Source organism: Anastrepha obliqua, chromosome 5 (assembly GCF_027943255.1).
Source record: "Anastrepha obliqua isolate idAnaObli1 chromosome 5, idAnaObli1_1.0, whole genome shotgun sequence".
In the NCBI taxonomy this organism is placed as follows: domain Eukaryota; kingdom Metazoa; phylum Arthropoda; class Insecta; order Diptera; family Tephritidae; genus Anastrepha; species Anastrepha obliqua.
In genome coordinates this window covers 20716820-20744817 of record NC_072896.1, presented here as the reverse complement: position 1 = coordinate 20744817, position 27998 = coordinate 20716820, and the positions used below count along the sequence as shown (strand labels likewise).

General features: G+C 37.8%; 1 protein-coding gene across 3 annotated transcripts; it reads right to left on the bottom strand.

The window, feature by feature from the left end:
- Positions 1-13: 13 nt before the first annotated feature.
- LOC129247231 (uncharacterized) lies at positions 14-22729 on the bottom strand. Of its 3 annotated transcripts, none has more exons than XM_054886266.1 (15): positions 22544-22729; positions 20401-20684; positions 19888-20148; positions 15004-15169; positions 14741-14933; positions 14222-14676; positions 13708-14147; positions 13551-13645; positions 13272-13490; positions 10626-10942; positions 7725-8209; positions 7533-7663; positions 7144-7458; positions 2590-2667; positions 14-2517 (listed from the first exon to the last, which is right to left on the bottom strand). In XM_054886266.1, the coding sequence occupies exons 1-15, from the start codon at positions 22664-22666 to the stop codon at positions 2399-2401; spliced, it is 3681 nt and encodes a 1226-aa protein (XP_054742241.1). In that variant the 5' UTR covers positions 22667-22729; the 3' UTR covers positions 14-2398. The 3 variants fall into 3 exon arrangements, with proteins under 3 accessions (XP_054742241.1, XP_054742239.1, XP_054742242.1); XM_054886264.1 differs by having other exon boundaries at positions 14-2520; positions 22544-22728; XM_054886267.1 differs by having other exon boundaries at positions 14-2520; positions 21401-22621.
- Positions 22730-27998: the final 5269 nt, after the last annotated feature.

Below are 27998 nucleotides of genomic sequence, written 5' to 3'. Positions count from 1 at the left end.
CTCCCGACCGCCGAATGCTGTTATCAGAGCCCAACCACCTCCTTTTGCAGACGAAGAGCTCCAGCTTCTGCGCGAGACCCGCGTAACTGTGGCCCAATAGCGTTCTGGATATTGTAGCACCTATCCAGATTTGTTTATTTTATTCGTTTATTTTGTATTTGTAAGGGACCTGACGTCAGCTTTGCAAAAAATAAAGTATTGTAACTGTGGAAAGACGCCAACTTCAGTGTCCAATTCGCCTTGAATATGTAACTTCTCCTCCTCTTTTTGTTTGTTTTGTCCGTTTATTTTGTATTGGAAAGGAGCCTGACGTCAGACTTGTTAAAGTCGTGAAAAACAAAATAACTATTTTAGGAAGGCACCACCCAAGATACTCAATTCGCCCTTGAAGATGTAATTTCTCGTCCTTCTTTTGTTTGTTTTGTGTTGGAAATGGACCTGACGTCAGACTTGTCAAAATCGCGAAAAATAAAATAACTATTTTAGGAAGGCGTCACTTATTGTACTCAATTCGCCCTTGAAGATGCAATTTCTCGTTCCCCTTTTGTTTGTTTTGTGTTGGAAATGGACTTGACGTCAGACTTGTCAAAATCGCGTAAAACAAAGTAACTGTTTTGGGAAGGCACCACCTATGGGACTCAATTCACCTTGAACATATAATTTCTCCTCCTTTTATTTGTTTTGGATTGAAAAGGAGCCTAACGTCAGACTTGTCAAAATTGCGAACAACAAAGTAAGAAATTCGCCTTCATGTATGCCTATAATCTTTCGGAGTTGTGCGTTTAGCAAAGCGAATTTTAAGTATTCCACGATATTTCTTCTTTGATTTTCGTTAAACTTTTAACTTTCATTTTCGTTACGCCAAAAAAAAAAACAGAGCAAAGCTTTTTCGCTGGCTTACTATACTCTACCATTTTTCAATTTTCCACCTGGCACTTTCGGAAATAACAGTTTTAAGCCTCGCCATCATTTTCCAAGTGAGTTTTCATGCTTTAGGTATATTTGCATCAATAACTGCTGACAAACTACATACAAACATTGGATTTTTTTTTTTCATTTACTTTCGTTCATGGCTGTAAACAAAACTCACTTACGCCGTACCGGCCTAATTTTTGTTTTTGCTCGTAGATGCAAATCTAACGTTCATAAAAATAAGTTCATTTGAGTGATATTACAATTTGGTGCTTTCCTACTAACTCCTTTTGTTTTCTTTCTAACTTTATTTGCTTTATAAAAATGACTAATAATACATGTACGTATATATACTTTAAATAAACATTGAATAAATAATACTTTTGCCAATGACTACATACATATAACATGCGAGAGCCCAATATTGCTTAATAGAGAGGACCTTTTTTGTTTTTTTTTCGTTTTTTTTTTTTTCAAAATATTATAATTTTTCAAAATACATATTTATGTATACTTAAAAATGAAGTAAAATATACGAAAATATGCATTTAAATGCTAAAAGTATTCGTTTCTTAATTAGTTTAACCCAACACAGGTTCTTCTAGTGTAGTTGTTGCTACAGTGTAAGTTGGAAGTGTGTGGAAAATAAGTACTTTATCCTACAAAAATCTTAATTTGTTGACTAGGTAGTTGCCTCGTGTGTTTGCTTGGCTTTGCTTCAATGTATGGCTAAATTCTAATTAGATACAGTCAATTTACACAAGTCTCGAAATTTCGGATCTAAATTCTACTACAAAGTTGCTGGTACCAAAGTTGTTTGACGAAATTTTTATTATGTAGTTTTTAGATTCGTGCTAATCTGAACATTTTTGTTTTATTAACTCTTAAAAAATGAGAAGATATTGTTGTCTTTTGTTTTTTTTTGTTGCTTTTTTTGTTTTTGTTTTCCAGTTTTAGGTAAGTGAAGCTGAACTGAGTTGTGTCTTATATTTGAAATATCAATATTTAAATTTTTGTTCCTTTTTTTAAATTCAGTCTTATTTTTGCGGCTTTGTGCATTTCTATACTCTGTGTGTCGTAATTTTCCGTTTTATGCATTTTCATTTAATGTACTCGTACTCGTACTCGTAATTTTGTGTATTGATGCTTGTGTTATTTATTTATTTTATGTAAAAATTTGTCTGGCATCGCATTTTATATGCTGTCGCTTTTAAAGTATTTATGTATGCACCTATGTATGTATGTAAGTATGAGCATCATATCAACGGCTATAAATTATGCCAACTGTGAGTATATAACGATAATAAATAGATGATAATAATCGGTAATCTGCAACTCTGTTAGATGTGGTTATGTGTGGGTGTACATACATACATATGTATGTGAATGTTTGCGGCTCTTTGGATGGATGGATGGGTAGGATTTGTGTGCTAATTGTGTAAATATTCCGTATTTTAATGGTTTGTGTATGCTCTGTTATTGCTACTTATTGATCTAGTGAAAAGTGTTTTGTTTTTTTCCATAAGCTTTTAAAAAGGCCTTTTTTCTTCTGAGGCTTCTGTGACGTATTGTTAAAGTTGCGTGCATTATCCTTTGGAGTGGGGACTGCTACGAAAAAATAGAGAGAAACATTTTTCAAACAATATTTTTGATTAGACGGACACAACAGTTGCTTACTAGTTTCTTGCTCGAAAGTCAGATTTCCATCGAATGTGGCATCCGAATATGGCTTACCCTTGCGCTCTTTAGTGTTTTCTGTAATTTTGAAAAACAATGAAAAAATGAGTTAAAATAATAGTTAATTGGATAGCGGTGGATATGAATATATTGGGTTGTTCGGAAAGTAATTTCGTTTTTTCCCGGTAGCGGATTTAATTGTATTTTGCACAGCTAACTTCACACTTAAGTCGCATTGTCATTATAATATATGTCAGGTGATAAAGCAAGTCTTGTGTGTGAATAAGTTCAATTGATTTTACGCAGCAGTTTTTGGTCGGTGCCCTTTTAAATATGGCGAGCAATAAGCAGCATTTTCGTCATATTTTACTTTTTTTACTATACGGCGGCCGCCGTAGCCGAATGGGTTGGTGCGTACTTACCATTCAGAATTCATAGAGAAAACGTTGGTTCGAATCTCGGTGATAGCAAAATTAATAACAACTTTTGACGTGATAACGTCTTATAATTCGATTTAGCAGGCTGCACGCACGAAAAAATGTGTCGTTACCTTGCTCAGTGCCGTTACCTTGCTCATTTGTCGTTACCTTGCTCATTGCATTGAATGAACTGCAAGCGAAAGCGCGGAACGAACGACAAAGCAAACAAAGCAAACGAACGGCAACGTTCGACATCTTGCTCTCTCCTACTTAGGTGAGCGTATATACATATGTATGTATATGCGCATATGTACATATATAAATTCACGTATTTGTATTTGCATATGCCTTCTTATTGATTATTATTAATTTGATTCACTTGAATAATTTAAAATAAAACCAAGTTTGTTAATAATACCTGTTGTTTTAATGTTATTATTATTAATTTTTTTATTATATATGAAGGAAAAAATGTATGGTAATATTTACCTTATACCTTATAAGATATGTTGTCTATACATTATTATTATAAATAGGAAAACTTTGTTTGTTTGTAATGAATAGGCTCAAAAACTACTGGACCGATTTTAAAAATTCTTTCACCATTCGAAAGCTACATCATCCACGAGTAGCATGGATTATATTTCATTTTGAAAATAGGGCTCGAGATATAGGTCAAAACGTGGACCCGGGTAACCTTCGGATGTGTATGTACAATATGCTTATCAAATGAAAGCTGTTGGTGAATGCTTTATGATATGTTATGTTATGTTATGTTATGTTATGTTGTGTTATGTTATTTTATGTTATGTTATGTTATGTTATGTTATGTTATGTTATGTTATGTTATGTTATGTTATGATATGTTATGATATGTTATGTTATGTTATGTTATGTTATGTTATGTTATGTTATGTTATGTTATGTTATGTTATCTTATGTTATCTTATGTTATGTTATGTTATGTTATGTTATGTTATGTTATGTTATGTTATGTTATGTTATGTTATGTTGTGTTATGTTATGTTATGTTATGTTAAAGTATATTATATTATGTTAATGTTAACTCATTCTCTATATCCATACAAAATATCTATCAAACAAATAAAATTAAAATTTTCTTTTGAAAAATGCAACCATTCAATCAGTATTTTCTTATGACGTTATCACGTTAAACTATCATCAGTAAACCGACTTTACAGACAACCTCTTTTTATTCTAATAGCGGTCGCCCCTCGGCAGGCAATGGCAAACCTCTGAGTGTATTTCTGCCATGAAAAAGCTCCTCATAAAAATATCTGCCGTTCGGAGTCGGCTTAAAACTGTAGGTCCCTCCATTTGTGGAACAACATCAAGACGCACACCACAAATAGAAGGAGGAGCTTGGCCAAACACCCAAAAAGGGTGTACGCGCCAATTATATTATATATATATACTATAGAAAAGGTAAAAATGCTGTTCAAGCCAGTAAGAAATTAACCGATGTGTATGCAGAAGATGTGTTGATGGCAATACGCCAGTGCCAGAACTGGTTTGCAAAATTTCGATCTGGCAATTTTGATGTCGAAGATGCACTACGTTCTGGAAGACCGATTGAAGCGGATAAAGACGCGAGAAAGGCATTAGTTGATGCAAACCGACGAATAACAACACGATGGCAAATGTGTTGGATCAGAATGGCCAATATATAATTTAATTAAATATAGGGTTTTCCCTTTAACAGGTGTTATTTAAATATATAAAAGGCTATCGACAGATGATTAAAGATTTTTTATGGCCGAAATTGGATGGCATTGATCTGGGCAACGATTATTTTCAACAAGACGGCGCTACGTGCCACACAAGCAACGAAACCATTGATCTTTCACGAGAAAAGTTTCCGTACCGTGTTATCTCTCGAAGAGGTGATCACAATTGGCCACCGAGATCTTGTGATTTAATACCTTGCGACTTTTTTCTTTGGGGCCACGTGAAAGAGAAGGTCTACGCCAACAGCCCAGGGTCGATTCAAGACCTCGAAGATGGAATTCGTGAGGCTATCGAGGACGAGGACACAGGGCAGCCACTTTGCAATTCGGCTATGGAAAATTTCATGAAAAGGTCGTGATGGTCATTTGCATGATGTTATTTTCCACAAACCTTACCGCATACCTTCCTCTTTATAATGAAATAAACATCCGATCATTTATATTAAAAAATAGAATTTTTCTTTGAATATCAAAATAACACCTCTAATTGGAAAACACTTTATTTATTCATTATACGAAAATCATCTTTCATTTTCACCAAAAAAAAAACGAAATTACTTTCCGAACAACCCAATAGTATGCATTTTCTCAATCGAATAAGGATTTGAGGAATCGTTGCTAAATTCGTGATTTTTTTTTAAAGGAAAAACATAATCAAATTCTCATTATGTTTGCAGGATTATCATGGACTGTCCAACTCCACAGATCTCTAATCAAGTTGAATTGAGTACGAAAAGTAGCGTTTTCCCAAAACAGTTACTTTATTTTTAGCGAGTTTGACAAATCTGATGTCGAGTCCCGCACCAATGCAACAAAGAACAAAAGGAGGATAAATCAGATGTTTGCGAAAATTCAGTGAATGGCTTGGTAATTTAAACTAAGCAAACTAATGAAAACGAAGTGCCGCCTGTTAAATTGTGAAAGTAGACATTAATATAAAGCCTCCAAATACAGTTTTCTTGCGTTTGGCCAGATAGTGTGTGTGTATGTGCATATAATTTCTTGTGTTTGACTGCTTTCGCCTATAAACAAGTAGTTCCCCTTCCTTTTGTTTGTTTATTCATGGGTTCTGACGACACAGCGAATTCAAAATGCACAACCTGGTAATTCACCATCCTTGGGTTCTGACGACACAGCGGATTCGGAGGGCGCAACCTTGTATTCTATCAGCCTAATGATATTTGCAAGTTTTTTTTGCTCTCATTGAGTGTAAAACTAATGCCCTGTTCATACGATTTCCCATCGATAAATGATGATAGATTACCAGGCTCGGCCATCAGCTATGGTGAAAAACGTCACCGGGGACTCAGCAGCGGAATGTTGCCGTCTCATTTCTCACGTATTCACACTCTCGTCCAATCAGTCGTTGTTCAGCCGGCAACGAAGTACTTGAGTAAAGGCTGTGTGGATTTTTTTCGTATATCACCAACACAATCTCAGTGTTGCAGTAAACAAACCGTTGTTATGACTAATCAGCCAATCAGCTGATTCCTTCTTAATCCCCGAGAGCCGGTTAAAGGTTTGATCTTGGCCACACTTCTAAAAATATTTTCACCATTCCTGTCTATGTTCTTGGGTCGTTGGTGCTGTAATAGCATAAACACTTCGCATAAATATTTAGGATTTGGCTGCCGTAGCCGAATGGGTTGGTACGTGAATACCATGCGGGAATGCGTAGGTTCCAATCTCCGTGCATGAAACACCAAATGGTAGAAACAGTTTTTTCTAATAGCGGTCGTCCCGGTTAAAAAACTCCTTATAAGAAACCATACGGAAGCAACATCTCCGTGTCTGATGTGCTACATTGTCTTGAGGTGATGGTTTAACTTCCTTGGAGTGTTTGAGAGAAAAATTCTCCGGAAGATCACGACAGGCGATGGAACAATGAGATGTACGAGCTTTGCGGCAACATAGATACAGTGCAGCGAATAAAGATTCAGCGGCTCTGCTGGCCGAGTCATATCGTCCGAATGGATACAAACGCTCCGAATTTGAAACTATTCGATGCGGTACCAGCTGGTGGTAGCAGAGGAAGTGGAAGGTCTCCTTTGCGTTGGAAAGATCAGGTGGAGTAGGACTTGGCTTCACTTGGTGTGTACAAAAGGCGCCCCGGGTAGCATGAAAAAGAATCCAACGACTGATGTGCTTTGTTAGACTCAGCCAAAATAGCTTAGCGGTTATCGCGCCAATCAAAAAGAAGAAGATGGTTTAACTTTTATAATAATATTAAATTTCCGCTAAAGGAACCTTATATAAGTACATATTTCCAGAGAAAGGGAGATGAAGATACGAATATTAGAATATGGAAACTTATGTAGATATAACTCTTTAAAAGTAAAATTTAATTAACCCTAAATTTGTGGAAATTTAATTAAAGCATTACTCACTCTTCTTCGCTATCAAAAGACTCGTTACGCGACGTAGAGCCTCTCTTGGCGACTTATTTAAAAAAGATGGCGTCAAATTTGGCGGCAACGTTAACGGTTTCCTCGACTGCCCGGTACCAGACATGCCGGCAGCACTATCCCAAACGCGCGATGAGCTCAGACGATCAATATTTTCTGTAGAGGCTGGGCGCATAGAGCGTTGTTTCGGATACCAGCCCCGTGCTGGTGCACCGGCCAACCGTAACATCTCATTCGAAGCAAGCGCATGGTTCATGGAACGTTGGCGGCACATACCTGCGCCGAATGTATTGCCACCTGCGAAATGATAGCGATATAAAATTAAATCAATGAATTCTTTTTTACGGCGACCATCAAACAGAAATACGTACCAGTTGGCATTCCACCCATCGTGTTGCCTATATTAATACTGTGTGATGTGCTGGAACGAGGTGCTGTGCGCGAACCGCTTATGGCACTTTCGGGTTGTCGTCTGAACGGGGTGCGCGGTATGTCACAGCTTCTGTAAAGGTAATAATGCAATTAGTAGATGCTATATATTTTTCCTAATAGTCTGCAGTTACCCTCGTGCAAAAATTGGTGTCTCCGGAAGACTGCATGAAGTTTGCAAACGCAATTCTTCGCGCGGCGATTGTTTCAGGCTCCGTTTGGTGCCATAGGAAACATAACGCTTCGTTGAGTACGAACCTTCGTATTGAGATCCCGTTGGCGTAGTAATGCCGCTACCGTAACCCAACATTTTCGGTGATTTTTTCTTGTAATGCGAATCAATGGACCAGGATTTCATCGTATTCACTGAATGTCCACGATGTGGTGGCACAGCTGGTGGCATATTCTCGAAAGCGGGCGGTGGTAAGGGTGGCAAATCGTTGCTTAGATAACGCAAAGCGTTCATATTGTCACGATTTCGACGTTCATCGCCCAAGGAGGAAGGCGTATGAATTTCGGCAGTTGTCGTCTTCTTAAAACCTTTAACAAGGCTGCGATTGCTCTCATTAATCAAGAGGGCATCCTTCGGTGACGGTGGCAGTGGTAGAGCATCGTAATCCTAGTAATTGGAAACGGAATTAATTGTATATACATCGTGCATACTTTAAGAATGTATCACAGAAACTAGAGATCCTATACCAAAACTTAGCTAGTTTAGGTATTTCAACACAAAAAAAAACGACTAATTCCTATTTGAATCAATGGTTGTTTGTGGGTGGTGAAACACTTTAAATGAGGTGAGTTTAGGTAAGGGAACTTCAAAGATGATAGATTACCAGGTTTGCTATTTAGCTATGGTGAAAAAGATAATTGTGAGGGTAAATTTGACAGCCACGTCACTTGGGGATTCATTTCATATGTATTCACTCGTCCAATCAATCGTTGTTCAATAGAACGAAGCAACATGAGTGAAGACTGTGTGGATGTTTTTGTATATCACTAACACAATCTTATCGCGAGCCGAAATTTGCACGATCATTTCACATGTACAGGGTTGGCCATATTAAACTGACCCATTGAGTAACCCTATAACTTTTTACTGTAATTTGAAATCTAAGGTTTACGTCAACAAGCCAAAGACACTAGGCGCACTTAAGGGGGTCCTCTAGTTTCTTGGGTCGAAAATATCGAATTTTTTTTTTTTCATAAATCACATTTACAACATGTGTTAAAAGTATGTGCTGAAGGATTTTTCGATATTCGAAGTGGCTCACAAGTTACGGCCTTGAACGGAGCAGGTATACTTAGCGCGCTCAACGCTGCGCGAACTTTGAAACGCGTTTTTCTCGAAACACTATTTTTCAAAATAGTGACCACGATATTTCAAAAACTACTGAACCGATCTTGTTCACATATATACCTCATCTTTAATATATTATAAGCCAGCGATTGAACTAGGATTATCATGATTGCTTCGATAGTTTTTTTCCTATGAGCGAAAAAATTAAGAAAAAATAAGTAAAAAATAGAATTTAGTTTTCAAAAGTGTATACAAAAATTAATTTTTGTAATTAAGAATTCATTCTAGTTCAATCGCTAGTCTTAACCAGTTAACTGTGATTGACGAGTATACTCGTCATGCGTATAAATTAGTGACCATTGGCTATTTAAATTACAATTTTTGAAAAAAACAACACATTTTCTCAAATTTCAAGATGTTTAGAATATTTTGAGGCTATGCCGGAATAAAGCAAACAAATAGAAAATATAAACAGTTTGAGATGATGGCATGCTTCCCCGTATGCACTGGTTGAAAAAGTTCACCAGTTCGCATAATGAATTTAGTTATGTGCGATGATAACGTTTTTTAGATGTTAACCTAAAAGGGGCAAAGGCAAAAGTCAAAAAGTGGATTTATAAACTAGAAAGCTAACTCGTGAGTGTCAGTGCATATCTTACCAAGTGTCGGCAGTTCTTATCAAATAAGCACAGTGCAACGTAAGAATTTCAAGTGCGTAAATAGTATAAAGTTGTCCAGAAGTTCTGTAAATTACTATTTTTTTATTTTTAGTTCATTTGTCCCCAATTTTATAATAAACCCATCTTTTTCATCCAATATCTTACCAGCGCAACTTACTCTGTGATTGACGAATATACTCGTCATAGCTCAATTCTGGTGACACAAAACTGTGCGTACTTTTAAATGGGAGCGCCACAGTTAACTGGTTAAATATGAAGATTAAAATGTCGTTTGGTTTTTCGATTTCAGATAAGCCAAACAGCCGCAATCTTGGTCACCGTCAAGCACCTCTTTTACTTTATGTCTTCTTGTCGGCCACTATAACTTTTATTCTATTATATATTTTGTCTTAAAAAAATTTGTAAAGCTCATTTAAATGTTACTAAAGATTATGTGAACACAATGAGATTTATTATTTTGATCGTTTGCCCGTTAAAAATTATTGAAAAACCCGAAAAAAAACAGACGAGAAACTAGAGGACCCCCTTAAGGCCAATATCCGACGGGAAATAGCCGCCATATCGGCCGAGACGCTGGCCAAAACTATGGAAAACGCCGAAAAACGGGAACATTACGCTATACGAGCTAAGGGCGACCACTTGCGCGATATCATATTCAAAAAGTGATGTAAACGAATCTCCTTGAACTAAATTAAATGTGTTTCACAATGAAACACAAAAAAATGTTTCTTTTTCCATATTTTTTTAATAATCACATAGGTCAGTTTAATATGGCCAACCCTGTATTTACACACTCGTCCAATTAGTCGTCCCGACGGCAACGAAGTGTCATTGGTTAATTTTGTGTAAAACACCAACATATACTCATTTTTTTTGTAAACACACCCCAGTGACGTTAGGTGATTCTGTCAAATTCGCTCGGAGCCGAATAACAATTTGTTAAAGAGCTCACCCTTAAAATCTTTTCACCATGAGGAAACTTGTGAAAGTGCAGATTTACTGTTTCCCCTGGTTCTCTAACTATGCGAAAGAAAACATTTATTCACAATACTCACAAATAAGTCCGGATTAGATGACGGTGGTGATGGCGGCAATGGACCGAATGCACTTTGAGACAGCAGCATCTCTTTTGCGCTCTCCGATTTATGCACACCGGGACGAAATTCGAGTGGACGTTTAGGATGCGCACCGCCTTCAACAATACGTACCGCCGCAATATCTCCACGCAGTAATGCGTTTATATTGCTGTCGATATTCTCAATTTGTTCAATGGGCGCACCGCTATAGCTGAAATCGCTGTATTGTTCCTCTTCCTCTTCAAGTGTTGGCGCTAGATCGGTGTGTGGAGTCGTTGTTGTTGAGGAGCGTAAGTCTGCAAAAGAGATACAAAGGCATTAGCGAAATAAGAAGGAATGAACACGTGCAGTTAGACAAGTTAGATAGTGAAGTGGCGCAAAATTAATCACCGTATCGAAAGGGTTATAATTTCTGCAAATGGTGTCGTAAGTCAATCATATTTGACACTTGTGAACTCAACAGCTGCAGTAGTCAAGCAGACAAGCAATGGAGCGCGAAAAGGTCAAAATAAAGATTTCCATTACTCAAAATAATTTCCATTTCTCTAAATAAGTAAAAAAGTTGTGCAAAAACAAAATTGGACAAGGAGTTTTGTGCCATCTTGCAATTAATTTTTCTTCCATGAACACAAGCTGGGAATGCTGAGACGCTAGCATTTAACCGCGTACGTTGGAGAAGCCTTGTAGAGGCAAAGCAGTAATCAGGAGAAAAAAAAAATAGTTCGAGTAAAGGTTTGATTGTAAGGTAACGTTTCTTTTTTTTTAATTTTTCCCTAAAAAAATAAATCATAAACTACCGACTATTTTTTGGCCGCGCAAGCGAGTACAGCACTCAGACACAATTAAGTCCATTGTACTGCACTTGCATTGTCTTTTAATTTTCTTTAAATCTACCCGACCTCCGAAGAAATCTGAGTAGAAGCGAGGGTGATAGCTTCTTGACACATCAGTGCCAAAGACCTCATGCCTGATTCGAGCGAAGGCGGGGCAGACGCACAGGAAGTGGTCCGCCGTCTCTACTTCCTCTTCACAAGCTGGGCAGAGTACACTCTCTGAGATGCCTACCCCTACCTTTTCCATGTGCTTCGCCCACAGAAAGTGGACCGTCATCAGCCCAACCAGCTGTCTGCAGTCCCTTCTGCTTAATGACAGAAGGATTTGTGAAAGTCGTTCGGACATAACAGGTAACATTAGTTAAGTCCATATGCAGAGCCTCTCAGTCTGCCAAGCTCGCTTGTGGATTGTAGTAACCCATTTGCTAACCGTGGCTTTGATGGCTCCAGTATGTAGTGGTAGAACGGGCTCCGAGCCTCAGAACCCATCTTAGCTAAGGAGTCAGAGATCTCGTTACCCACGATACCCACGTGTCCCGGGACCCATGTTAGCATCAGGATATTATGTCTACCGACATAGTTCAGCCGGGATTTCCAGATCTCGACTACCCCTTATGTGGTTGGGGGGCTGTCTGAGGCCATGAGCGCAGCTTGACTATCGCTGCAGACATATATAGAACTGCCTCTCCATCTGTTTTCCACAACAAAGCTCATCGCTTCTTGAACAGCATAAACCTTCGCTTGAAACAGATCCATGCATTCCAAGGTATGCATCGGTGGTCTGGATGAGCAGACTCTCTCTCGTGGGAGTCAGGACCTTATCAAGACTACAACGTACTGAGGCCATCTGTTGCTCCGGAGCTTTTTCGACTACTTCAGGTCCGACATTAGATACCCTGGTCGTTCTACCACCACTTGAAAAACAGAAAAGGCATGGACTTCGATACGAGAGTCTCTTACTTTTGTTTTGGCTCCGAACCAAGAAAGTTAGTTTGTTAGGAGTCGAGATCTAAATTCGTTTAGTTACAGAAAAAATGTATCAACCCGCAGTGCGTAATTTCGAATCTCCGTGCATAAATAAAAAAATAAATAAATAATTGGCGCGTACACTTCTGTTAGGTGTTTGACCGAGCTCCTCCTCCTATTTGTGGTGTGCATCTTGGTGTTGTTCCACAAATGGAGGGACCTACAGTTTCAAGCCGACTCCGAACGGCAGATATTTTTATGAGAAGCTTTTTCATTGCAGAAATACACTCGGAGGTTTGCCATTGCCTGCCGAGGGGCGACCGCTATTAGAAAAAATGTTTTTATTAATTTTGCTTTCACCGAGATTCGAACCAACGACCTCTCTGTGAATTCCGAATGGTAATCACGCACCACCCCATTCGGCTACGGCGGCCGCGAATAAACATCAAATAATAGGAAGGGCTCATATCTAATTTCCAAGTGTAAACTCGGTCTACTGTTTAAGACTTGCTTTAAGGCGACTTATGCGAAGGTATAGTACGTAGTAATTTAGTGGGGCAAAGCTTTTGAAACTGTAACATGTCATCTAGCAAGAAGGTTCGTGAAATGTGCGCTGTCAAGCAACAAATATGGCACTTGAAAGCAAGCGGCATCTCGCTTACCGCGAAGCAGGAGAGAAAAAACATTCTTCCTACTTTTTGCGGTCTTCACTTGCGTCGTTCCGCTTGGTTAACAAGTAAGCTAGCGTTTTAAGCAGGTGAATACTGGCAGTTAAAACTGTTTTGAGCGCCTTAAATATTCCACTATTTTTTTTTGTGTGTCTTACCTGCAAACTCTGGTCCTTTCATACAGCCTGCGGCATCGTTCTTGTAAGCATACAAATTACAAGCATCGAAACTTTTTTTGTTCGAAAACAAGTTAGCACTTTCGTTCGATTCATTTTCCTCAGTTTCTTCATAGCTGGAAGACTTTGTGTTGATCGAGTCAGTACTGCGTCTTTTATTCTCTCTTTTAAGCGATGCCTTCTTAGTGGGTGCCAGAAGTTCTATAAAATGCAAAATATTTTAAATATATAAAATTTCTTTTAGGTTATTATGCCGCCAACCTTCGGAGGATGAACGCTCTCCTTTATGCACAGCCAACATTTCTTTGGTAAAAATATTTGGTAATTGTGGTTCCAGATTTAAAGAAAGGCGGTCCCTATAAGTAGTTTTTCGTTGAAACGTAATAAAAAGCATAGTTTTCTTTTATGTGCGACTCACCTGGGTGATGGCAAAGTGGGTCCTATAGGCGCTACTAATTCTATACTGTGTCTGGAATTCGAGCTTAATGTCTCATTTGGCTTGCAGTTTTCGTGACCTTCCATCGATGAAAACTCTTCATAGTCGCTTTGGTCTTGTATACGCATACCATCCAAATCTTCGGTTTCATTGCGAAATATATCCATTGTGGTTGGTGGTTTCTTTGTGGCCCGTCGTATTATAAATGTGCCTTTACCCAACATATTTGTATGGCGATACAAACAGTGATTTAAAATATCCGCCGTGGTCTGGCCCGAGCAGTGATCTGGCCCATCCAATGCATCTATAACAACCGGTTCTCGACGGTAGCCACGTTCAGCATCTTTCGAATAAAATGAATCACCAGTCACTATGGGTAAAGGATATCCGCCATTTTCTGTCTTAGCAATGCAATCGGCGGTCTGGAAAATATCGAATCGTATTTATATGAAAATGCATGAAATAGCAGATGTTTGGTAGAGATTTTCAAAATTACATGTTTGCGTGGCGGCTTTTTCTTCGCTGAACTTCGCGACTTCTTTTTGTTGCTCTTGAAATGTATCTCCCACGCAATGCCAGTTTGTTTATGTGGCGAGGAGTGTGAAGTGATTGGCGACAATGATTGCTCTTCAATCGAATCGTCCGAGAAATCATCTTCACTTACTAATCTAAATTCATTTGTAACAAGATCCTTACGTATATATGGCTTTTTCAGAATATTATTAGGGATATCTGTCATTTTGCTGCTATCCAACAAGCCCACACAATTCGAACTTGACGAGGAAGATGAAGAGGAAATCGATGACAAAGGATTAAGCATGTGACAAACTTCTTTGTGTTTCTCAACAGAGGATAAAATACGCTGTGGACGATTAGCATTTCGTTTGTGTTCGGCTGATGGTGAATAACGGCCGGGATAGATAGTAACGGGATGCTCATTTAGAATTGGCTCTGGAATGGGAAGCGATATGGAAATATGAAATGATGAAATTTCTCGTATGTAACCTTCTATTACCTGGTAGCTTTGCCAGTCCACCGCGTAGCACTGCATTATGTACCGCACTAATATCGATACCCAGCTTGTTGCGTTCACCATTACAGCTAACGCCGCGCGTCGTTTTACCGTCCAATGATGTAGAGCGCGCACCACAACATGGAAGACTAGAGTAGTTGTTGCTCGTCAACGCAGAAGCTGGACGCGCTTTTGGCTGCAATGAAAACATATTTTTTCACTTAAAAAAAAAAATGGTGCACCTATGCATCCGAGTGCATTCGTACCAAAGTGGATTGTATAATATTCTGATCGACAGGCTTCTCCAAGCTTTGGCAGGTAACATCTGTGGTGTTGTTAAATTCGTGAAACTCTTGAGTTGGTGTCGTGACTGGTGGTACATTACTGCCTATACTGCTCTGTGAGACATTTTCGAAGTCTTGCTTGTGCATGCTAGAAGGTGATAGAGAAGTTTAAATGAGTTTTTTCGAATATGAAAAGACGTATTAAGCGGCACACTTGGTGAAAATGTAGCTGCCATAAAAGCAAATCTAGAAACCTTAATAGCCAAACTACAGCCTTAATTTAGTAAGCATCGTTTAAAGTCGCATAAAAGATTCCAGAGATGTGACGAAGCTCAGACCGTTAAGCGGCTCTCAGCAATTTGGAAGGAATCAGCTGATTGGCTGATGTAACCGGAGTCATGACAGCGGTTGGTTTACGAAAAAAATTGAGATTGTGTTGGTGATATAAGAAAAAATCAACGCAGTCTCCACTCATGTTGCTTCATTGCCATCTGAACAGCAACTGATTGGGTGAGTGTGTGAATATGTGTGAGATGAAATGCGAGCAGAATTCTGCTGCCGAGCTCGCGATGAAGTGGTAGCGGAAGTTACTCTCACAGTTTTGTTTTTCATCACAGCGGATGGTCCAAGGCGAATTTATTACAGGTGACAGCAAACACATATAAGTAAAACCCTACATGTATTTGTTGTTGCGTTTGGTCCAAGCATCACGTCAAAATCAGTAATCAAATGTAAACATACGAATGTGAACATACCAATACATACAAACAAAGCATATCATATTGACGTAAGCCATACCTACGGCGAAAAATTCAGCTGGGTGAATGCTGTCACCTTAATAAATCCACCTTGGGATGGTCACACCTGGTAATCAATCATCCTTGGGATGCCCGAATTTGCTAATCTCCCATCCGTGCTTAATATTAGTTACAAATCTAAATAGTCCATAGCCATAGGCTATAAATAAATCTATAAAGATTTCACTCAGAGTCTAAAAAACCCACTACATGTATACGAAATAAAACTTTCCTCGATCTCATCGCTACTTATCTCTAAACTCAAATCATTCGATGTATTTACTCAACACTTCCTCCGAGAGTATATCCAGATTGGTCACATTTTTACAAAACCTTTTCTCAGAAGTATAAAACCCAGAGTGCTGAACATTTGCTCAAGAAATGTTGAATTAATTCTGCTACCTTCTTATGACCAGAGTTTTTACGGATGAACCGAATTTTATGAGTAAAGAATTTTTCCGTACAGGTTATAGGGTACTTTTTGTACTAAAAATAGTACTTGGTCGGGGAAAAACCCAAGTGATTCCGGTACGTGTTTGTTGTTGTATTAACATATTCATTCCCATACGTGTATGGGGGTGCTGCTGGAGGACAGTCCTTGAACACATATAAAACCGGGTCGTGCCGGTGACGTAGAACTGGGGATGTATGTAGAATCGACTGCTTCATCTATGGCTCTGAAAATCTAAGATAAATAGTCTAACAACCTCGTAATACTCAACGTGTGGTCGTTTGATGTAATTTGTGAACTTTCGATGCGCACTTTTTTTGAAAATGAAGTTTACTTTAGAGCCTGATTTCGTAGGCGTGACTTTTATTTTAAATACGATGGCACAACATCTCTTTGTAGTCGTAAGGCAATTGGGACTATGTGACTTAATACCAATTTCGTCTAAAAAAAAAAATAAATAATTGGCGCGTACACTTCTGTTAGGTGTTTGGCCGAGCTCCTCCTCCTATTTCTGGTGTGCGTTTTGGTGTTGTTCCACAAATGGAGGGACCTACAGTTTCAAGCCGACTCCGAACGGCAGATATTTTTATGAGGAGCTTTTTCATGGCAGAAATACACTCGGAGGTTTGCCATTGCCGGCTAAGAGGCGACCGCTATTAGAAAAATGTTTTTATTAATTTTGCTTTCACCGAGATTCGAACCAACGACCTCTCAGTGAATTCCGAATGGTGATCACGCACCAACCCATTCGGCTACGGCGGCTGCCTACCAATTTCGTCTAGGACATCCAAAAACAGTAACAACACAGAAATCATAGAAAAAATATAGAATATCGTATTGGAACACTGTCCGTTGACTGAAAGAGAATTAGTAGAAATTCTAGGCATCTCATTGGGCAGTGTAAGCAATACTTTGACTGACTTTTTGACTTTGCAATACATTGACTTGGGTTTCAAAAAGCTGAGTGGGCATAATGGGTGTCTTATTCGGTAACAATGGAACAAAAACACATTCGAATGCGGCTTTCTCAGCAATATTTAAAGCATTTTCGAAAGGACAAATTGGATTTTGTGCATCGATTCATCACCATGGATGAGACCTGGGTCTATCACCACGATCCTAAATCAAAATAAGTGGCTAAAAAATGGTGTTAACCTGGTTCTTCGACTCCAAAACGAGTTCGTGTCCAGAAATCGGCCAAGAAGTTGGTGCCATCAGTTTTTGGGATGCGAAAAGAATTTAGTTTGTGGATTACTTGCAAACTGGTAAAACAATAAATTCTGAATATTATTTCAACCTTTTAGAGCAGATGAAGGTGGATATTCGTAAAAAAAATACCAAGTTTGCAAAAGAAAAAGTTATTTTTTTTTTCAGAACAATGCACCGTGTCACAAGACCATTTTGACAATGGCTAAAATCCATGAATTAAAATTCGAATTATTAGAGCATCCACCGTATTCACCAGATTTGGCCCCTAGTGATTTCCATCTGTTTTCAGACATACAAAAAAACCTTAGGGGTAAGCGTTTTTCAGATTCCCCCTTCAGGGATGGAATTCAAAAATTGGAATCCCGTTGGAACAAGTGTATTGATGTTCAGGAAGACTATACTGAGTAATAAAATGTATTCCAAACCATAAAATTGTGGTCTTCTTATCGAACCGCAAAACGTATTAAAGCACCTAGTAAGTGCCTTAGTCAAACAGACTAGATACTACATTGAGAACAATTAGCCTCCGGGCAAGCATTTGAGGTGAAAATTGTGTTCTGAAAATTGCGAGCTTGAAGAGACAACAAATTATTGGAATATCCCCGTTGAGAGTTTTTAAATTTTTTTATAGTACGAATAAACGAATATTGTAAGTGAAAAATAGTTTCATATTTCAGAACACTTCCTCTTCATATCGTGAAGTTGCAGTCGCAGATAGAGTACGCAAAGCTACGTTGTATGCGCTAATTGGGGAAAAAATGGGTTTGAAACCCAGAATAAACACTGGTTGTACACAGCCGTAGTTAAACCAATTCTCTAAGGTACTGCAATATGGTGGAATGCCCTTGAGAAGGGCGTAAACATTAAAAGAGTTATCAAGGTCCAAAGACTCGCATCTGTTCTCACAATCGGAGCAATGCCAATCACCCCCGCGAAAGTACTGTATGCGATATTAAATTTCGGTCCGGTGGACCTGCAGGCAAGATGTAATGCGCGCAGTGCGGCAATAAGGCTGAGCACTTTAAGTAAGTGATCAAACAAAGACTATGGCCACGTTAAATCCTGGATGGCATGTTGTAGCTTCCCGGGCAAGTGGACTATGCAGTTCCGCCTATACTTGCCCTTACAATGTTCAGGACCCTCCTACCCTCGAGGGAGAAGAGGGAACGAGACGAGGTAAGACAAGGAGAGGCCATCTATGTATACACAGATGGCTCAAAGCTCGAGGGCAGGGTGGGCGGAGGTGTATATTGCGAACATTTGGGGTCTCCTTCAATTTTCGGCTTCCCGACTACTGTAGTGTCTTTCAGGTTGAACTGATGACATTAATAAAAGCCGCGACACTGGTACAGGGTGATGTGATGCCTGGAGATGATGTCTACATTTTCATTGAAAGCCAGGCGGCGATAAAATCCCTCACAAAGCAGTCGACAGTCTCCAAGGTAGCCATGAAATGCCGCTCACATCTCTTAACGAGATGACTGAGTCATTTCACCTAATGATAACATGGGCTCCTGGCCATTATGACATTGAGGGAAACTGTAGAACCGATGAACTAGCGAAAATCGACACCAAATTGACCGATAAGTAAATAGACAATGATATAAGTATACCCTTGCATACATGTAAATTACTTATCTTTGAAGAAACTGTAAGAGCAGCGAATGAAAGACGGCGTAATGAAGCCACTTGCAAAATCGTCCGACAACTGTGGCCCACTCTCAATTCTAAACTCGTAGAACTTCTACCAAGACGAGAAAAGCACAGTCTTAGCACACTGATTTCAGGGGCACTGCCTAATAGCTAGGTACGCTCAAAGGATGGGTGTGCCAGCACATGACTCCTGTAGAAGTTGTCTTGATGAGGAAGAGGAAGAAACAATCTTGCACTTTCTGTGCTATTGTCCTTCTCTATCCAGACGGAGATTTACCATTCTAGACAGATAATCCTTTAATGAATTGGAAGATCTCAGTTCTGTCGGAATCAAGGATCTTATAAAAATTTTGAAAAGTACACACTGGTTTTAGGAGATATAAGGGCAAGTTCCCCATGCGGGATCACAATGGGCTATGAACCTGAGTGTGCCCCACAGTGAGTGTGTCCCGCTTCAACCTAACCTAACCTATCGTGAACTTTTTTAGCTCTCTCGTCGTTTAAGCAAATGGCCAGCAGCGCTGAGTCGCTCAGAAGTAAAATTTATACTTAATATTATTGCACACTATTACTTGAATACCAAAAAAAAAACTTTCACTTTTTCTAAAATGAAAATTCTCAATAAAGCGAAGTTCAAATTAGCTGCGTTTCACTGTCAATACCTTCCGGTGGAGCATGCAATAATTATTGAAGTTACTAAACAAATAATATAAGCAATTCCCCCAAACGCAACCCCTTCCATTCATAACCACTCACTTCTTTCGACTTAAACTCATGTAACCATCATCCTCGGACTGATTTTCACCGTTACCACCTGCGTTCGTTGGCTTTGATGTGTCTTCGAATTCAGAGATTATATCATCTAGCACCTTAATAGGTTCGGGTATTTCGTCTGGTGAAAAATTGCTATGCGCCTCATGGGTTTGTATTGAGGAGGGTGAAGTAGGTGTTGATTGCTGATGTTGCTCTAGCTGCTGCTGTTCCTGTTCAACGTCCTGTGCCTGCGTCCTTTCGTGACTGTTGATTAATTAAATCAGAAACAAATTCAATTAGTTTTGCGCTACGAAAATGATGAGCGACACAGTAACTAAGCGCAAAAGAGAGTGTGAGAGAGAAGGAGAGAGGGTTGTTATAGTGGAATAGTGAGTGAGCGAGGGGGTGGAATGTGGGTGAAATGGAGTGGGTAGTAAATTCCTTGTGCAAAAGAATGTATGCATGCAAACTATATATTTTTGTATACGCATTTGTGTGAGTATTTTTTGGTCATACCAAGGTGTTGCACTAAAATCCTTTTTGGAGTTATCATCTTCGTTTTCGTGGACTTCAGGTGATGTTGCCACTTCGGCATCTGCGCCAGTTGTTTGTATTGATTCTTCATCGACATGCGAATCCAGCAAATTGCTGGAATTTGCACAATTGCTAATAGATTCCTCCGAACCGTTATTAGATTCAGGCTGATGCAGTAATTCCGATGAAGTGGCCATTATTATATTTAAATTTTTTTGTTTTGTTTTGTTGTTTTTTATAAGCGTAGGGTAATAATTTATAAAACTCTGTGTGAGAAGAGTGAGAGAAAGAGGGGTAGAGATGGAGAAAACTTATTTAATTAGGCGTTTTGACACTTTTTTCACATAAAATAGGTATGCACATACACGCATATGTACTCGTATGTATGTAGGTATATTTCTGTAGATGCATTTAAATTGATTCAAATATTTTCATCACATGATTTAAGCAAGTATTTATATATACCAATTATTATTTCTTTCTTTTTTTTCTGTTTTTAATTACTTAGTTACATGCCAGTGTGCCGTGCACATTTTCACACTTTATATTTGTATATAATTAGTTGCACCGGCAATAGCTGCTAATCTCAGCGCTATATTAGCTTTTTGTCATAAACACTCAAATGCGCACTGTGCGAAATACAGAGCAGCAAACACTCTGAGTAGGCACAATTGTGCACAACGCAGCAGCTATACACACAACCAACGACATATATCTTTGCATGGATCTATATGTACATACATACATACATATGTATGTATGTATATATGTTATGTATCGGGTACATAATTTTCACAAAACCTTCCTGCTTATTTGGAGCTTGGAGCTTACAGCTTACATTAGATTTTTTTGCCTACTCTTTTTAATCTCATTTGCGTTAATCTATTTATTTTCTATTTACTCTTTTGCATGCTGCAGTTAAGTATAAATAAATATAAAAAAAACATCATTTTCATTTTGCACATATGTAAATAATATTTACCCGGAAAATCAACAACTACATATATGTATGCATATACATATGTATGTAACAACAATTTCTGCCTTTTCCTTTTATGCCCACCGAAACAGAAATTTTCGCAGCACAGCAAATAAAATCAGTGAAAATACAATATCAAAGTGCTACGATGAATGAATTAAATTCAGCAATGCAATGAGAAGAGCTGTGGTTGTTGTTGCTGTTGCTGTTGTAGCTTTTAATGCCGCTGCTGCTATTGCTTTGCCACTGCTGGTGTTTTAGCTATGGCTATATAGCTTTGGCTATGGCTATGGTTGTGACTGTTGAAGTATCGGAGTCTGGCATCGATTTTTTCATATTTTTGTAAGCGTTGCCTTTACAGGATATAAAATATCGTTGTCGTTGTTTTTGTTTTTATTATTGTTGTTGTTGTTGGTGTTTTTCTTTTTATTACCGACGCCGCTACCACTGCCTCTGCTGCTGTTGTCGTTCATGTAATCGCTACTTTGGTTGGGGGTGTGCAAACGCACGGCGCTGATTTCGTTTCGTATCCAACTGTGAAAGGTCACTTTGGTGCAAATACTACAATACATTTCAACACTCAGAACGACATTAAATTTTTGGTCGAGTTGATTTTTTCCTAAGGATTTATTGTATATTTCCTTTTAACAGCAGCAGAATTGAAGCGAATAGAATTTCGACTTCCTTGTCATTTGCAGCAGCATCAGCAAACGCACAAAGAACACTTGCACATACTTTACACACATACAAGTCGAAAAGTAGACATATGTGTATGTGTGTATGTGTATAAACAATTTTCATATGAACAACGACGAGCACTTTTCCTTTCCTTTTAACCGTCCGCCTGCATTAGCACATTTGTAACACTGTGCGCGTTTGCTAGTGTAAGCGCATTTCCATTTTTTCCTTTACTTTTTATTCTAAGTAGCTTTACTTAATTTTTTATTTTTATTTTTTGTTTTCTTGGTTTTTGCTTATTTTTCCGTCGCAATTGTCTTTTTAGCGGCTTTCACATTTGCCTGTTTTATCGATTATTTCCAACGCTATGATGCGGTTATGTGCTTTCTACGCATTCTATGCAATTCTTGTTCTTTTGTCCGTTTCCGTATTCCCCCAAAAACAAAAAAAAAATATGTATAAAAGAACCTTTGCTTTTCCCAACTTTGCAAATTTTGCAAGCACAGCTCGAACGAACACGCCAACTTGAGTTACATTATTAGACTGGCTGTAGTAGTTGTCGTCGCCGAGGCTGTCATCATCATCATTCATTGTTGTTGAGTTGAATTAGTGAAAAAAGTATCTAACAGTTACATATTCGTATGTGTCTCACCGTGGAGCGAATGAGCGTACTTGTAGATACTCATTCATACACAAGTAAGTACTAGACAAGCAATTTGCTTAGCGCTCCAAAGTTTCATACCGTTTGTCACTTCCACTTTTCTTTTGCACTTTTCTTGATTTCGGCCCCTTTTCACTGCCTATGTGCATATGTACACATTTAGTACGTATATATGATTACATGAGTTTTCCACCCCGGCATTGTACGCTATAGTCGGTAAACTTTGTTTCAACAGCAGACAACCGACACAGCTGGCCTGGTGAACTTCACAAATATTAGGCGTAGTAAAACATTCTGAGCGGTTATGGCTTTATTTCGATGATAAAACTAATATATAACTGTAATTGACATATATGATGATATTTAGCTAAGCGAATAAGCAAAAACTGATACCGAAATTATTTCTAAAATGTATAAAAATAAATATAAAATAAGCCAAATCAAATCCTGTTTAACAGAAACAAGTTTCAAATCCGAATGAAGTACTATTAAAAGATTTTCTCTTACCTAGAGATTGGTTTGAAACTAAAATAAGTTCTCCCACTTTTCGTCAAATTAGAAGTATCCCATTTAGAAAAATATCCTTCTAGCTATGGAATAAGCGCTTACATCCCGATCCGAGTCCACGATTTCCATGATTTTATCGACATTTTCGACGACGATTTACCTACCAGATTATTTTTTATGGTAGCATCACTTAACTATTGCCGACGATACTGTATTGGGTCTATTATTATAATTATTCCATACTCCATGAGGAGCTTAATGATTCAACAAAAGTTTTTGAATTGGGTCTATAAACAGCACAAATTTGTTTGACCCCCTACTCTATATTTTCAGCTTGGTCGTAGTGGCACTGAAGAAGGCAACGGATTTTCTGTTTTTAACTATATTTTGGAACGCTGCAATAAATACATTTTAAAAAATAAACTCCTTACCTTACCTAATATATTTTGTAATTAACTTTGGATTACTAAACTTAAATTAGTGTTACTCTGTCATTAATCACAGACTTCATATTAAAAATAAGTATATTTTGCTATTTCGTTTTTTCATTTGAAAAAAAAAAATAAGTGGGTTCATAGCCGTCATAGACAGGCCGTCTGGAAGTCCAAATCTGAATCCATTTGCCTACAGTTTGTGGTCAGAATTGGAGAATATGATCTGTCGAAGGCCTCACAGAAATTTGGTTCGAGCAGAGTTGAATAAATTTTATTCTGTAGCAGGCCCGTGCGCAGATCCTCAGATTTAGGAAGGGTTCCAACTTTTGTTGCAGTCTGATATAACTTTGCTTGTGTTTATAAATTTATGACACAGTACACACTTAAGTCACAGTTTTGGATATGATGAATCATTGATTGGTGATAAGGATAAATAATAATCAAAATGTGCGCACGGGCCTGTTCTGTAGGCTTGTCATTCTAGCAGGTGCTACAGTGGGAACATGTTTTTGAAAAATAATAAAATGGTGGACTTTTGAAAAACTTTTGAAAAAGTTTTGTTATTTTCAAAAAAATGTTGCCATTATAGCACCTGCCAGAATGACAAGTCTACAGAACAATAATCAGTTTAACTTTTTCGTTTCAGATGTTCTGAAGAGCTAAAATCCTCTTGACAAACCACCGATCTTTTTTTAAGACGCTTACTTTGGTGCCATACTACTACAAAAAATATTTTAAAAAAATTTTTTTTAAAAAATAAGTTAGCTTTTGTATTTTCGTATTTGTACTTTTCTTTTTTTTTTACTTTTAACAAACTTTTAAACAAATTATGACTTTCTGGTTTTCAGCATTTTGAAGAGCCTTCCATACGCTATTCTAATCAACAAAAAAGTGAAAAATGATTTTTTGACACGTAAGGTACCTTTTCATAGACCAGGTCACATATTATAATTTCAGACGATTCGGTTTATTTGTTTCGATTTGTTTTTTTGACAACACCAGACCGAAAAAAGTAGTTTTGAGATAATTGAGTTTAAAGTTTGAGGTACAGGAGCGCGCGGACCACTCTCTACCTAGTTAATGGGCTGTAGAAGCTATAATACTGAGAATTTCCGTATGAAAATTTCACAATATATTCTTAAGATGCTATACTTTCGAAATATCGAAAAATCAATTTTTTTTTTTTCTGGACCAGGGGTCCCCTCAATCGTTTTGCTTATTGGCGATTTATTGACATCAGCTTTTTTAAATCCATAAGGAAAAATGTTATTCATTCGTGAGTCAAAAAACTAGTGTAGCCTATGTTAGGTTAGTTAGACGGGTTTGCTCTTTAATCAAGAGTTCACTCGGTGGCCACAGATGCCCCTTTCCTCTGATATGTTCCGACATGCCCATAAACCATACCAATATTTTTTGATATTTTTTTATCTACCTCCAAAAACGGCTGTAGAATCGAAAATACTGGGAATATTCTTCCAAAAGGCAAAATATCAAAAAAAATTTTTTTGTTTGAAAATTCTACACCACCGGTACCCTTTAAATTAATTCTCTTCTACCATTGATTTTTTAAGAAAAACTGAAAAAATTCCTTCCGCGCTATTTTGCGTTAAAAGCTGTACCATTTTCCTTATTATTTTCGATGATTGTATATAAAAAATGAATATCAATTACCTCATTAATTCGCATTTCTATCAACTTCGTATGAATAAAGACACATTTTGCAAACTTTTTATCAAATATACCGCCTGAAAAATTCGTTCATGACTGTTGGAAAAATTCATGAGAGAGGATTCATGAGGAGTTGCGAATAAATTTTTGTTAGTTTTGAGAATTTGCTATTTTTGCTGTTGAACTCTCTACTCGCCAAAAATCATCTGGAACACGCGTGCGCAATAATTAGCTTCAGCTGAATTTCATTAAATCGTGCACATATTGTCACATATTTATCGTGTTTACTTGTGTTTGAGCGCTGGAATTGTTACAATGAGTATAACAGAGTGCGAGTAGATTTAGAGAATTACAATGACTGCGAAAAGTATGTGTACGAATGAGTAATTTATATGCAAATGACTATTATTGCTAATTTCGTAAGAAACTTTACGTTACATAGGCACTCACAATTAATGAATTCTGATTACATTATAAATGTTAATTTATTTCAGTGTGTTGCTATATTTGGATGCTATTTTTGGAAATGACTACTGGATTAAATTATTACTAGAGTTAAATGCAAAGTGATATGAAATAAAGTAGGCGACTAATGAATGCAATTAAGAGAGACTGTAATCCGAGTACAAGCAACACAAATTCCCTTATTTAATTTTGGTCCGTTACTTTTAGAGACAATACAGAGCAATGCAATATAAAGTGTCACACATATTTTTTCCTGAGTATATATTACAAATACATATATACATATATTTTTGTTTTTGTTGCACTAATGACACCACAAAGACCCATAGTTGTATACCATCCTCAAACGGCAGGTGCTTTTTTATGAGAAGTTTTCACATGGTAGAAATAAGTTCGGATCTTTGCCAATGCCTCCCAAGGGGTGACCGCTTTTATATATTTTTGATGGCTCAAACTCATTCGGCTACGGCGGGCACAGTGTAAGTGCATTTTAAAGGAGAAGTTTTGGTAAAACATCCCTAGTAGACCAGCGAAAAGCCTTTAAAGAAGGAAAATGATCGCAGAAGAGAATCAAAGTGCCAAGTGCTGCTGCCCTAGAGGTAGCATCTCAAAACCGCTAACGTCAGCTTCAGTCATGACGGAGATTTTGGAAAGGTCACTACACTCAGGTAAGGTACGATGTTCTCAGTCGCTAAGCTGCCTGTTGCGGCTTCAGAGTCAACTCTGACAAAATAGAGCTGGTGCTATTTACTAGAAAATACAAACCACCTTAGATTTCCCAAATTAAACAATCACGTTCACCTCCTTTCATCGGAAGTTAGGTATCTTGGGGTGGTACTTGACTCCAAACTCTATTGGAAGCTACTATTGAAAATCGGGTAAAGAATACCAGTATAGCTTTCTACTCCTGCAAATCTATGTTTGACAAAAAATGGGAACGCAAGCCACAGGTCGTGCTTTGGATGTAAAAACGTAGTGGTTCGGCCAATTTTATGGATATATATACAGTTGGCGGCCGCCGTAGCCGAATGGGTTGGTGCGACACTACCATTCGAAATTCATAGAGAGAACGTAGGTTCGAATCTCGGTGAAACACCAAAATTAAGAAAAACATTTTTTAATAGTGGTCGCCCCTCGACAGGCAATGGCAAACCTCCGAGTTTATTTCTGCCATGCAAAAGCTCCTCATAAAAATATCTGCCGTTGGGAGTCGGCTTGAAACTGTAGGTCCCTCCATTTGTAGAACAACATCAAGACGCACACTACAAATAAGAGGAGGAGCTCGGCCAAACATCCAAAACGGGTGTACGCGCCAATAATATATATACATATATATATATATTTAGAAGGCCGAAAAAAAGCGAATTTTACAGATTTTTTTCTGAGAAAACTTTTAAATTTATTGATCCAAAAATTTGTACACACATTATCTTCTTTTTTAACTATATTTTAAGACTTAGTATTAGTAAAAATATTTATTTGGAAAGGAGCTACAGCTGATCTCCGGGAGCTCCTCTCAAAAAAGACGTTTTGCGATGACCACTATATCTCTGAACCGGATCCTCTGAAATTAAAAAACCAAACAGATTTCGTTAAAGTAATATTAAATATAGTAATTAATCGAAGGAATAAGAAAAATAAATCTTTTTGACAAAATGGCGGTTTATCGAAAAAAATCGATTTTTGACCAAAATTTCGGCCTTAAATTGTTTATAAAAAAATATATATTTATCGGTGAGAAAAAATCTTCGATTAATTACTAAAAAATATATATAACAAGCTCGTGTTAAGACTATTGGTTTACCCGTTTTCGAGTAATTTTGGTCACCGACTTTGAAAACACCATTTTGAGAAAAACGCATTTAAAGTTTGAAAAGCACTTTCAAGCACTCTGAAACGCCTTTTCAAATTTGCGTGTAGCTTCGAAAATATTCACCGGAACGAAGTTAAATTTTCTGTGTGTATTCTTAAATATATGTACATTAAGAAAAAAAAATAGAAAACATAATCGATTTTTTGAAAATTCTAACTGTATATAACCCCTTAAGGTAAGGATGCCTGGTTTGGTGGGAACCGCTCCTAAGGAACCCTAATATCACAAAACTAGCGAGGGTGCAAAGGAATGCATATATTGGTATCACCGGAGCATGTAGAACTTGCCCTACTATTGCCCTGGGATGGACAATAA

Excerpts from the sequence above, each read along its gene's own strand:
- LOC129247231 (XM_054886264.1), bottom strand. The coding sequence starts at position 22,666 with ATGAATGATGATGATGACAGCCTCGGCGACGACAACTACTACAGCCAG. Across the intron at positions 7,459-7,532 it reads GATGGGTGGAATGCCAACTG|GTGGCAATACATTCGGCGCA; the intron begins GTACGTATTTCT and ends ATCATTTCGCAG. Across the intron at positions 2,521-2,589 it reads GACTTTCGAGCAAGAAACTA|CAGTCCCCACTCCAAAGGAT; the intron begins GTAAGCAACTGT and ends ATTTTTTCGTAG.